The 13423-nt window shown below is 36.8% G+C and overlaps 1 protein-coding gene across 8 annotated transcripts in view; it reads left to right on the top strand.

The window, feature by feature from the left end:
* DOCK7 (dedicator of cytokinesis 7) overlaps nt 1–13423 on the top strand; it is a 195388-nt gene that overhangs the window by 23970 nt on the left and 157995 nt on the right. For all 8 annotated transcript variants that reach the window (XM_055403339.2, XM_055403343.2, XM_055403341.2 and 5 more), the window contains exons 2-4: nt 2758–2863; nt 11341–11516; nt 11692–11760. In XM_055403339.2, the coding sequence (XP_055259314.1) occupies nt 2758–2863; nt 11341–11516; nt 11692–11760 (351 nt within the window). The remainder of the gene's footprint in view (nt 1–2757; nt 2864–11340; nt 11517–11691; nt 11761–13423) is intronic.

Here is a 13423-nt window from a genome sequence, read left to right as displayed (position 1 = left end):
GGAGATTGCATGTCTCTGTTATTAAGCAAAAGATTGTCTTTTTTGGAAGTAACATTTTAAGTTTTGTTTCATTTTTTACCATTTTGTGAAATCAGAGTATGTCTTTCAGTTATTTGATGGTGTAATGGTTAATTAGCGAGGCTTTTCTTTCTTAGCTGTACCTGAAGTAACAACAAGCCTTAACAATTAGTGAGATCTTGACCTTGATGAAATATAGCAGTTTACAATTCAGATTACTCATGCTTTAGCCACAGAAGCACTGAAAAAAAGAAACACTGAGGTAGTGTTGAGGTTGGTAGACTGAGTTAAGTAGCACTGAGGAAGGTAGAGATATGATATTTGTTCTCTACCTCTCTCTGTCTCTTTAAAGGCGTTTTCATATTTTCGTCTCAGTCTTGACAACCCATCAGGAGATTGTAAGGCCTTTAAACCAAACCTAATGAACATTCACAGTGTATAGGTGTCATTAACGGAGAAGGCAATGGCAAGCCACTCCAGTACTCTTGCCTGGAAAATCCCATGGATGGAGGAGCCTGGTAGGCTGCAGTCCGTGAGGACGCTAAGGGTTGGACACGACTGAGCGACTTCACTTTCACTTTTCACTTTCACACATTGGAGAAGGAAATGGCAACCCACTCCAGTGTTCTTGCCTGGAGAATCCCAGGGATGGGGGAGCCTGGTGGGCTTCCGTCATGGGGTCACACAGAGTCGGACACGACTGAAGTAACTTAGCAGTAGCAGCAGCAGTAGCAGGTGTCATTAAAAGACCTAGGGGAGCCATAAACTGAAGTAAATATTCCTGTCCTCTCACATCCAGGTGCTTTACAGATTTTGCCCTTTGCCCTCTCCTCAATCTGTATTCTCCTTCAGAGGTTTCCTTTTCTCTTCAGCTTTCATCTCTAACCTCTAATGGTTTCTTCATGCTCTTCTCTTTCTCCCTTGTCTGTTGTCAATCTTTTTTATTCATTTGCTTATTTTTTTTAAAAAACTAAGACTTTTGGGGGAGAAATTTTAGATTTAAAGAAGAGTGGAAAGTCAAGAGATCACCCATGTTTATACCCCAACCAGGTTTCCCCTATTATTAACATCTTGGATTAATGTGAAACCTTTGCTATAATAGATGAGCCAATATTAATACATTATTATTAGTTAAAGTCCAAAAGTTACATTTGGCTTAGTCTTTGTGTTGTGCATTCTTTAGGTTTTGACAAATGTACAGTATATGTGTCTATTATAATAGTATCATAGAGAATAGTTTCACTGCCCTAAAAATCCCCTGTGCATTACTTATTCATCTCTTCCTTTTCCTTCCTCCTACAACCCCTGGCAACCGCTGTTTTGTTTTTTTATTCTCCTCTCCATATTTTGCCTTTTCCAGAATCTCATGTAGGTGGAATCATACAGTACCTTGTCTCTTTCGCTTAGCAGTATTCTCTTAAGGTTCTTCCATGTCTCTTTTCTTTGGCTTGCTAGCACATTTTTTTTTTTTAGTTGCTGAATAGTATTCCATTGTGTGAATGTACTACAGTTTGTTTCTCCTTTTACCTGTTCAAGAATAAGCTTTCAACTTTTGGTAACTATAAATAACAAGTTAACTTTTTATGAAACAGAAATATGATCTAAAGTACTTCAAGTCAAGTAAAGAAAAAGTTGAGCTAATTCAGTATCTTGAGCCTTAAAAAATAACGCTTTTACCTTTGTATCAAAAATTTCTAATTGAGTAGTCAGCTCCTAACAGTGCTCAAGAGGTATGTGTGGAGTGATTGAATATGAAAAAGGTAAGGAAGTATGGAAGAGAAGAAAGAGGCTAAAGACTATATCATATAATATTCAGATAATTTTTGGAAAATGAGATTGTCTAGAAATTCAACTGGAAATTTGAATGGGCGCTAAGATGTTCAGGGCTCTGAACTGAACCATTAATTTGAGAACACTCCAGAATAAAAGAATCATCAAGCTGACCCAGAGGAGAATAAACATTTCTCTGTTTTAAGTGCCACATGCCAAATATTTTAGGGAAAATAGCAGTAAATGAAACCATTAACTCTGTTTATATAGGGCATACATGAATGTGGAAAAAATAACTAGGAAGGAGAAAAATGCAAGTTAGTCTAAGAGTTTTAAAGAAGGGTATTATTTTAGCTGTGGTGAGTCAAAAAGCTTTTATGGAAGTATGGCCATATGAGTTTTACCTTTAAAATAGTTGCGTTGAATTTGTGGATACAGGAGAGAAACAGCATTCTAGGAAGCAATTTATGTTCGTTGAGAAGAATTTGAGATAGAATATAAAAGCTGAAGAGGTGATTAGGGTCAAAGTATAGAAAGCCATTAATACCAGAGTATGCAGACAGTTTTTATTAGTTCAGTAAAAATAGGGATTAATTTTATGGGGCATGAATATTGTTTATAAAGTATTTTAGAATTAATTTTATATCCTTAAAATTTATATACTTTATGATATATACTTCTTATAGCTTTCAGCTCTATCATAAGCCAGAATATTTTCCTGAAATGTCTTATACAAAAAGAAGCCTTATGTAAGTTGACTGTCAGTTTTGTACCCTGCATCAGCATTATAAAGACGTTTTACTGTAATTATAAGCAGTATTTACCAAAATAGCTTATGAATTTATAACCTTACTGATATGCTGAGATTTTGTTGTTCTTTAAATGAACTTTTAATATACTTAGCTTTCTCCCATTTTAAATGAAGCTGATTTCTTTTTGCAAACAATGTATTTGCTTTTTTTGTCGCAGAACTGTGGCTGCTGAAGTCAGGAAGCAGATCTCTGGACAGTATAGTGGCTCTCCCCAGCTGCTCAAAAACCTCAACATTGTTGGCAATATATCCCATCATACCACAGTAAGTAATGTGTTTAAGATATGGTACGTTACTGTTACATTCTGACTAGGCCATGAAAAACAGTGCAAAGATAGGAGCCAGGCCTTTGACTGTGTGGATCACAACAAACTGTGGAAAATTCTACAAGAGATGGGAATACCAGGCCACCTGACCTGCCTCCTGAGAAATTTATATACAGGTCAAGAAGCAACAGTTAGAACTGGACATGGAACAATGTACTCATTCCAATTGGTTGCTACCTCACTTTTTTGAAATTTGAGTCAGGGGAGTGTTGGGAGGTGTTACAGAAGTGTTGATTTCCTAATCAACTCCAAAACTTTATATTCAGGATTTAATCAACTCTGGAATTTTATTAATAGAACTTCTCAAACACAAGGTAGATTCATACATGAAAATTCAGGAATCTTTTCTGGAAATCATAGTTACTGAAAGTAATGAAAGTAAGTCATTTGGTAGTGTGTGACTCTTTGTGACTGCATGGATTGTAGCCTGCCAGGCTTCTCTGTCCATAGGGTTCTTCAGGCAAGAATACTGGAGTGGGTTGCCATTCCCTTCTCCAGGGGATCTTACCAACCCAGGGATCAAACCTACGTCTCCCACATTGCAGGCAGATTCTTTACTCTGAGCCACCAGGGAAGCCCCAATAGATACTGAAGTAAATGTTACATAATTGTGTAGATTCATAGTATTATCTATCTCCTTCGATAGAAAGGAATAGATAGTTTTGAATTATTGCTTTAAACCAGGAGCTGTGTCAGAGATATAAATATATGTTTTTTTATTTAAGAGGCTGGCATGAGGATAATAAATTTTAATTAAGAAAAACCCTGATACTTAGTTGTAGTAGGAATATGAATTAAAAACCTGCTCCATTTGTAGTTAAGAGTGTGTTGGGTAAAGTTATATTAACACTTTCTTTTTATCTGTAAAATTGTACCAATTATTGAACAAACATGGTATGCCAGAGCATAGTAGTTTGAATGGCTTTTAGTGACATGTTTATAATGTTTGTTATTAAATTTTAAGATATGAAGTTTACTTTTAACAACAGTAACATACTGATTGGAGAAAGTTTATAATACATAGATTTCTGGATGATTTCAGTGTGCACAGAGAATACCCTCTTGAGTGTCTTGAACTCCTCTCTTCAACTGATTTCCTGTGTTGTGTGGTACACCTTTGTTGTTCATTTCCATAGTCACCCCTGGATTTGGTCATTGTGAATAACTGTAAGCCTTATGTAATCTCAGTTCCACAGTTCTTTTTCTCTGACCACCGCTTCTTCTCTCTCTTGCTCTCTTATTCTGGTGCTCTGACTTCAATTGATCCTGCTAACATTTTTAGGTCTCTCACTCCTTGATGTTCTTTTTTTCTTCTCCTTACCAAACTCAAATTTTTTGTTGAAATTTATAATTACTCTTTGGCATATACCATTGATTTCCTTAACTTCTCATGTCATTGGCACTACCTCAGCACTGTTTAAAGCCAACCTTCTGCTTCCTTCGTGTCAGCACTCATGCAGCTGGTTATGGCTGGAGAAAAATACACATGTCTCCCTGACTGGTCTCACTTTACATATATGACCACTAATGCATGAAGATGTCTACATTGCTTAAACTAAAAATATTTTGTTTTCCTAGTCTTTTCATTCTCCTGCTGTTTTAGTTGACTCATTTCATGCCTCCTACTCTTCCCTTAAAATCCTAGTTGCTCTTCTGTATTTTCAGTCTTAGGATGACCTGGCTTCCTGTTTCACTGAGAAAATTGAAGCAGTCAGGGACATCCACATTCTCCTACCACCATGTGTATTCACCTTTTATCTTCTGTACCCATATTGTCTGTCTATTCACCAGTTACTTTAGATAAACCACTAGTGAACTAGATCCCAGCTTCTCTGTTACTAAAATACAGTACTTTAGTAATTCTCCCTGCTTTTTTATGTCATTACTTTTTCTGTTTACTGGATTACATTCCATCAGTTTACAAACATGCAGATGTGCTGTTATTTCTCCCATTTAAAAGAGTTCTTTTTTTGCCCCACTTTTCCATCAGTCTCTCGCTTTCATTATTTCTTTGCTCTTCTTTGCAACAGAATTCCTTCAAAGGGTTGTCAGAGCTTGCTGACTTCAATTTCTCTTCTTATATTCTTTCTGAGAAAGTTCTTTTCAAGTTATGGGAATCTTCAAACATACACAGAAGTAGAAGCCAAGTAAAAACATTGATATTTTTTAATTTAGCCACAATGCTGTTATCACACTTAACAAAATAGACAGTCTGTAATTCTTTGGTGTCATCTACTATCCAGTGCATGTTAAATTTTCTCAATTATCTCACTTGTCTTTTTGTAGTTGATTTATTCAAATCAGGATGAAACAAAATCCACAGATGGAATTTGGTCTTAGATCACTTGCATTTAAAAAAAGAGGGTGGTTTCTCCTTCCTCTTTTTTTTTTTTTATATTGAGATAGGGCTGATTTATAATACTAAATAAATTTCATGTGTATAACACAGTGTTTCACTATCTTTAATGATTGTATTATTTACAGCTGTTATAAAAATTGACTCTATTCCCTTTGCTGTATAGTATATTCTTACAGCTTATTTATTTTATAGTAGTAACTTATTTATTTTTGGCCGTGCTGGGTCTTTGTTGCCGTGGGGGTGTTTCTCTAGTTCCTTGAGCAGGGGCTCCTCTCTCGTTACAGTGTGCGGGCTTCTTGTTGCAGGACGTGGGCTCTCAGGTGTGTGGGCTTCAATCGCTGTGGCCTGTGTGCTCAGTGGTTGTACCTCCTGTGCTTGATAGTTGTGGTGCACAGGCGTCGTTGCTTTGCAGCATGTGGGATCTTCCAGATCAGGGGTTGAACACATGTCTTCTGCGTTGGTAGGCAGATTCTTTATCACTGGGCCACCAGGGAAGCCTGATATCTCCTACCCCTTTCTTGGTTCTGTTTCCCCACGGGTAATCACTGGTTTATTCTCTATATCTGTGAGTCTGGTTTTTTTTCTTTTTTTTTTTTGCTATTGTTGCTGTATTCTTTAGTTTGTTTTATTTTATAGATTCTACATATGAGTGATACTGTAAAATATTTGTCTTTTTCTGTCTGATGTATTTGACTAAGCATAATATTCTCCAAATATTAGACCACCATATGTTGCTCATATGGTGAGCTAATATTCTGCAAGGGTGCCAGGAGCATACAGTGGGGAAATGGTAGTCTGGTTAATAAATGGTGCTGAGAATGCTAAATACACATATGCAGAGCAATGAAGTTGGTCCCCTATCTTACACCACTCACCAAAATTAGCTTGAAGTGGATCAAAGTCTTAAACAGAAGAGGTAATAGTGTAAAACTCCTAGAAGAAAATGTAGAGGAAAAACTCCTTGATTTTGGTCTTGGAAATGATTTTTTTTGGATATAATACCAAAAGCACAAATATCAAGAGCAAATGTCCACAGACTGGGGCTGTGTCAAATTCAAAGGCTGTGCACAGCTAAAGAAACACTTAGCAAAAGGCATCCTATGAGAGTTCCAGGAAAACATCTACTTCTGCTTCATTGACTACGCTAAAGCCTTTGACTGTGTGGATTACAACAAACTGGAAAATTCTTCAAGAGATGGGAATACCACACCACCTGACCTGCCTCCTGTGAAATCTGTATGCAGGTCAGGAAGCAACAGTTAGTACTGGACATGGAACAACGGACTGGTTCCACATTGGGAAAGGAATACGTCAAGTCTCTATATTGTCACCCTGCTTATTGAACTTATATGCAGAGTACATTGTGTGAAATGCCAGGCTGGATGAAGCCCAAGCTGGAATCAAGATTGCCAGGAAAAATGTCAATAACCTCAGATATGCAGATGACACCACCTTAGTGAAGAGGAACTAAAGAGCTTCTTGAAGGTGAAAGAGGAGAGTGAAAAAGCTGGCTTAAAACTCAGCATTCAAAAAACGAAGATCATGGCATCCAGTCCCATCACTGTATGGCAAATAGATGGGGAAACAATGGAAGCAGTGAAAGATTTTATTTTCCTCAGCTCCAAAATCACAGCATATGGTGATTGCAGTCATGAAATTGAAAGACGCTTGCTCCTTGGAAGAAAAACGATGACCAACCTAGACAGCATATTAAAAAGCAGAGACATTACTTTGCCAACAAAGGTCTGTCTAGACAAAGTTATGGTTTTTCCAGTAGTGATGTATGCATGTGAGAGTTGGACCATAAAGAAGGCTGAGCGCCGAAGAATTAATGCTTTTGAACTGTGGTGTTGGGGAAGACTCTTGAGAGTCCCTTGCACAGCAAGGAGATCAAACCAGTCAATCCTAAAGGAAATCAGCACTGACTATTCATTGGAAGGACTGATGCTGAAGCTGAAGCTCCAATACTTTGGCTACATGATGTGAAGAGCACTCATTAGAAAAGACCCTGATGCTGGGAGAGATGGAAGACAGGAGGAGAAGGGGACGACAGAGGACAGGATGAATGGATGACCTCACTGACTCAATGGACATGAGTTTGAGCAGGATCTGGGAAATAGTGAAGGACAGGGAAGCCTGGCGTGCTGCAGTCCATGGGGTCTCAAGGTGTTGGGCATATCTGAGTGACTGAATAACAATAACAGTGGGAACAAAATTTTGCAAAATATATTTCAGGTAAGGGGGTAATATCCAAAATACATAAAGAGCTCATGCAGCTTAATAGCAAAAAGGCAATCCAGTTAAAAATGGGCTGTTGCTGCTGCTGCTGCTAAGTCGCTTCAGTCGTGTCCGACTCTGTGTGACCCCAGAGACAGCGGCCTACCAGGCTCCTCCTGTCCCTGAGATTCTCCAGGCAAGAACATTGGAGTGGGCTGAAAATGAGCAGAAGAACTAAATGGACATTTTTTCCAAAGAAGTCATCCGGATGACCAATAGATACATGAAAAGGTGCTCAACATCACTAATCATCAAAGAAATGGAAATTAAAACCACGATGAGAATATTCCCTCATACTTGTTAGAATGGTCATCATCAAGAAGTGCACATGACTGAAGCGACTTAGCAGCAGCATCAAGAAGTGATAAGGTTGTTGATAACCAACCTTGATGTTGTTTATCATCAACAAGTGATAGTAAATGCTGGCAAGGATATGGAGAAAAGGGAACCTTTGTGCGCTGTTGGTGGGAATGTAAAGTGGTACAGCCACTGGGGAAAACAGTTTGGAGGATCCTCAAAAAGCCATATGATCCAGCAGTTCCACTCTTGGGTATTTATCTGAAGAAATGAAAACACTAATTCGAGAAGGTACACCCCAGTGTTCCTAGCAACATTACTAACAGTAGCCAATATATAGAAGCAACCTGCATGTCCATTAACAGATGAATGGATAAAGAAGATGTAGTGTATCTATACAGTAGAATACTATTCCCTCCCCCAACTCTTAAGTTTGTTTTTGTGCCATTGACTTGTTGAGGAAATTGGATTAGTTGTCTTACAGTTTCCTGCCCTTTGGATTTTATGTATACTTCCTTGTAGACTTGTTTTTTTATTTCCTGTATTTCCTGTAACTGATTAGATTCTGATTCAACTTTTTTGAAATTTCTTCCTTGTATACTTGTTTTCCTATCTTCTGTGTTTTCTGTGTATGATTCAGTTCAGTCGCTCAGTTGTGTCCGACTCTTTACGACCCCATGAATCAGCACGCCAGGCCTCCCTGTCCATTTTTTTAATGGCTTTATTGAGATTTATTTCACATAACCATACAGTTCACCCATTTAACTTATGATTCAGTGGATTTAATATATTCACAGATATGTGCAATCATCATAATAGTTAATTTAAAACATTTTCATTACCTCAAAAAGAAATCTTTGGCTATCACTCTTTAATTAATCCCCCTTCCCTGTAGCCCAAAATAACCACTAATCAAATACAAGAATTTTGATGGTATACCTGAAGAGTTTGAAAGAGATCTTAACACTAGACACATCAGTCACAATTCCAATACAGAGATTGTTGAAGTAAGACAGTGTCTCACATTGCCTGTAAGAGATTCTAGTGCTTCACTGTTGCTTCTTGTTGTCACCCTTTAACCTTGCTTACTGTCTAGTCACTTTCTATTATGAAATCATTTTTCAGTCTCCTCCCTTGGATCTGTAAATACAGGGTCTTTCTTTGGAGTCTTGCAAAATAATATATAGTTGTAAGCATCTTATCACTACATCCAAAAACTAGCCCAGACAGTTGTCTGATGGGAGGCAAGGAGAGTGAAGACAGTTGTAGCAAACATATACTTGGTTCCTTGTTCCAAGTCTAGCTAACAGTACACCTAGAAAACCAGTGACTTTCATTGTGACTTTGGTAAGCAAGATCATTTATCTTCTCTGTCATTTAGTGTTGAGAGTCTCTTCAATAAGTAGTGCTAGGAAAACTGGACAGGTACATGCAAAAGAATGAAATCAGAATACTTCCTAACACCATGCACAAAGATAAACTCAGAATGGATCCAAGACCTAAATATAAACCTCTGCCTGCTTCTATATTCTGACGATATTCTGTTTTCTTCTAGCAGCTTTGTAGTTTTTAGCATTTATATTTGTATCTATGATCCATCTCAATTTAGTTTTTGTACATGTTGTGATGTAAGGATTGAGGTTCATCCCCCACCCGCATATAGTTACCCAACTTTTCCAGCAACAGTAATTGAAACAGATTTCCCTTTCCTTGATAAATTGTTTCTTTGCTTCTACAAAGAATGTCATGATAGTGTATTTATGTACTTGAAATAGTGAGATAGAATGCTTATGAGAGAAAACCATGAATTTTAGACTTTGAAGACTCAATTTGAAATTTTGCTCCATCATTGTGTGGCTGTTATTTCCAGAAGTTAACTTCTTTGACCACAATTGTCTTTATTTGTAGAACTGAAATAATAATTATATTTAATTTACAGGATTTGGGGGAGGTTTAAATGAGAAAACACATAAAGACAGTGACAATAATTGTTACTATCTTTTGAGTGTTTATGATATTATAGTTATTCAGTATTTTACTTAATATCTTTAAAATGTTTTAACAGCTCTGTTTATTGTTCAGTCTGGAGAAGTTTAGATTAAAGCACCTTCTTTGTAGTAATGTGAACTTGCATAGTAGCAAGTCGGAGTATTTTTTACCCAATTGACTATCTTGAAAAATAACATATTCTTATTTTCATTGATCTACAGCTGCCCATTTTTTATGTTAATATATGAAAAGATAAGATCCTTTATAGTTTTGCTCGAATAATTTTTCTTTCTTGAATTAGACAAGAAGTAGAATACCTTATCAAAACTGCATTACTTTGGCCACCTCATGCGACGAGTTGACTCACTGGAAAAGACTCTGATGCTGGGAAAGGTTGGGGGTGGGAGGAGAAGGGGACGACAGAGAATGAGATGGCTGGATGGCATCACTGACTCTGTGGACATGAGTTTGAGTGAACTCCGGGAGTTGGTGATGGACAGGGAGGCCTGGCGTGCTGTGATTCATGGGGTCGCGGAGAGTCGGACACGACTGAGCGACTGAACTGAACTGAACTGAAGGAATGCCATAAATGCTCCGTTATTGCTAATAATACTTTTAATATGGTCTATGTTAGTTTCTTTGGGTGCTGTAACAAATTACTGCAAGCTAGGTGGCTTAAAACAACAGAAATGTATTCTCTCACAATGCTGGAGTCCAGAAGTTTCAAATCAGTGTCAATGGGTAGAAATCAGAGTATTGGCAAGGTCGGTCACATTTTCTTCAGAGGCTCCTTTTAGTATCACTTTATTGCTTCTTCCAGATTCTGATGGCTGCTTGTGGCTATATCACTTCTATCATTAAGGCGAGAATCTTCAAATCTCTCTTTTCTGTTTCTTCATATGGTTTTCCCCTTGGTGTGGCCCATATCGCCTTCTGTCTTCATATAAAGATATGTATGATTGCCTTTCAGACCCACTCAGATAATTCAGGATAATGCCCCTGTTTTAAGATCCTTAGTGGTATCTTCAAACAGTGTTTTATTTTGTATTATTTATCTGTTTATTTTGACATTTAAGGTTCATGGATTGGGATGTGGCGATCTTTTGGAGGGCCATTTTTCAGCTTACCACAGTATGTTACATGTTTTTATTAGGGTAATCAGCAGTAGCAATAAACACATCAAAAGAAACTTAGAAATGAAAATTCCAAATTATAAAAAAGAATTCCTTCAATGAGTATTTTGTCATTGTTAAGTATTATAAACCTGTTAATTATCTTACTGTTTTTATGTGGGCGTGAAGGGCAAAATCGAAGCAAGAAGATCAAAAGAGAGTTTGACCCAAGCACAAAGAACTATAGGAAGGGTAACACCTGTGATTTCTTTAGTGCATCTGGCTGAATATCTGTTGACATTTTAGAGATAACTGGAGAAAAATACATATTTTAAATTCTTGTATCCATCTGTTCCTTCCTACCCACCCCTCTTTATGAAGGTGCCGCTTACTGAAGCAGTGGACCCAGTGGATTTGGAAGATTACCTCCTTACTCATCCTTTAGCTGTGGATTCTGGACCTTTAAGGGATTTGGTTGAATTCCCTCCAGATGATATTGAAGTGGTGTATAGTCCTAGGGACTGTAGAACTCTTGTTTCAGCTGTACCTGAAGAAAGGTAAGGAGACATCTACCTATTTCTGGTTTTAGTGTAACTATAAAACAACTGCCTTCCATTATTTTATTCAGATACTGCTTCTTGTGGTGGTATTCAACAAGAATGCAGCAGCAAAATTCATAAACATCAGTGCTTTCCTGTCTAAATTATAAATATATTTTCTTTTTTAAAACAGTGAAATGGATCCACATGTTAGAGATTGTATTAGAAGTTATACAGAAGACTGGGCAATTGTGATCAGAAAGTAAGTTGTATATTCATTGTGATATTTAAAAATACTGAACAGGATCTATAAATGGATTAAGTAAGGTAGGTTACTACTAATTATGAGAACTGAAAATTTATTTGAAAAATAGCTGAAAAAGTAAAAGAAGAACCTTTGCATATAGATATTTTCTCCTTAGAAGTTCCACACTTAACTTTCTCTTATTTTCCTTATAAAATAATATTCGATGGACATGAGTTTGAGTGAGCTCTGGGAGTTGGTGATTTACAGGGAAGCCTGGTGTTCTGCGGTCCATGGGGTCGCAAAGAGTTGGACACAACTGAGCAACTGAACTGAACCAAACTGGGGACAGTATTTCTATTATCACAGATCATTAATAATTACTAATAATATGTGATAACAATGACTTGTAGTATTATACTTTTGGGAAATCATGGGTAAATATTGATGAATAATTTATATTTGTCAAATGCATCCAATTTATTGAATTGATTAAGTTAAATTTAACAGCTAGTTTTCTACATCAGGCTGTTGGAAAGGTCTCAGCCTTAACCAGCTGAATATTTGTAGGTCCTTGACCTGTAAATCTAGCCAAGTAAATATTTGTAAAAATGATGTTTTGCCACAAAATTTGTTCCTAGTAGATGGTGTTTGAAATATCAAGTCAGATTAAGAAATAAAGTAAAATTACTTTTCCTTTGCTAACTTGCATAGCGAAGAGGGTCTTTGTGCTGAATGTTCTTGGCCTCATTCTATTTTTCTAAAGGAAGAATAATTACTGAAGTAGTGGAAAATTCTGTTAAGACATTACAGTTTTGAGAAATGAAATTGAGAAATGAAATATTGCTAAATTGTACTAGCAACAGTTATGTGTTCATTGCTTATTGTGTTGCCCTTCTGTCTTATTTCACTGCGTTTAATATTGTGCTAAGCATCACTCTTGGGGATACTGCTGACATGCTTTTTAGTTTTAGTGTGACCTAATAAAAGCACAGTCTGCTACCCTTTATAAAGAAGAGCTGTTTTTATGAACTTACAATTTTGATAAGTATTTCAATAGCCAGATTTTACAGATTACTGAAAAATACCGTTTCTCTGTCAGATAACTCAAAAGTCTTTACATCTGTTTGTATGTTGGAAGCTTATAATCAGAAATGTTAACAAAAAGAGATTAGTTGCAAAATATATTAACCTCATGGAATCTGGAATTTGGTACTTAACTGTAGTCATGGGGTTGCTTACCTTGATTTAAGCCAAGAGGGTATGGTAGTTAACATTTATGGGTTTTTTTTGCTATATGCTGGGCATTTTGTTGGGTACTTTATGCTTATTTAAGATTCCAACAGATAAGGTAACTTTGACTTAGAGTAGTTAAGTAATTTCTTTGAGGTCCCATAGCCAAAAAGTGGGATTGCTAGGATTAGAACCTAGGGGCATCAGATTCTAATGTTTATATTTTTTTCTGTTATACTAGATATTATTTTTAGTGGTAAATGGAAGATGAAAGGGGTACTTTTGGTAATCTAGAAGTTTTAAATGATCCCTAAAATAGAAAAGATAGATGTGATTGGAAACAATAGAAAACCACAGTACAAAATAATCCAAGGAGAAGATACATGCCCAAGATTCAATAGAATGTTAGACTCAGTGAATACAGGCAGTAGAAGGGGGACCTGGGGTA

This window comes from Moschus berezovskii, chromosome 4 (assembly GCF_049115385.1).
Source record: "Moschus berezovskii isolate FMDL1 chromosome 4, NW_MosBer_1.0, whole genome shotgun sequence".
In the NCBI taxonomy this organism is placed as follows: domain Eukaryota; kingdom Metazoa; phylum Chordata; class Mammalia; order Artiodactyla; family Moschidae; genus Moschus; species Moschus berezovskii.
Note: the sequence above shows the minus strand (reverse complement) of the source record. Positions and strands in the feature narration are given on the sequence as shown.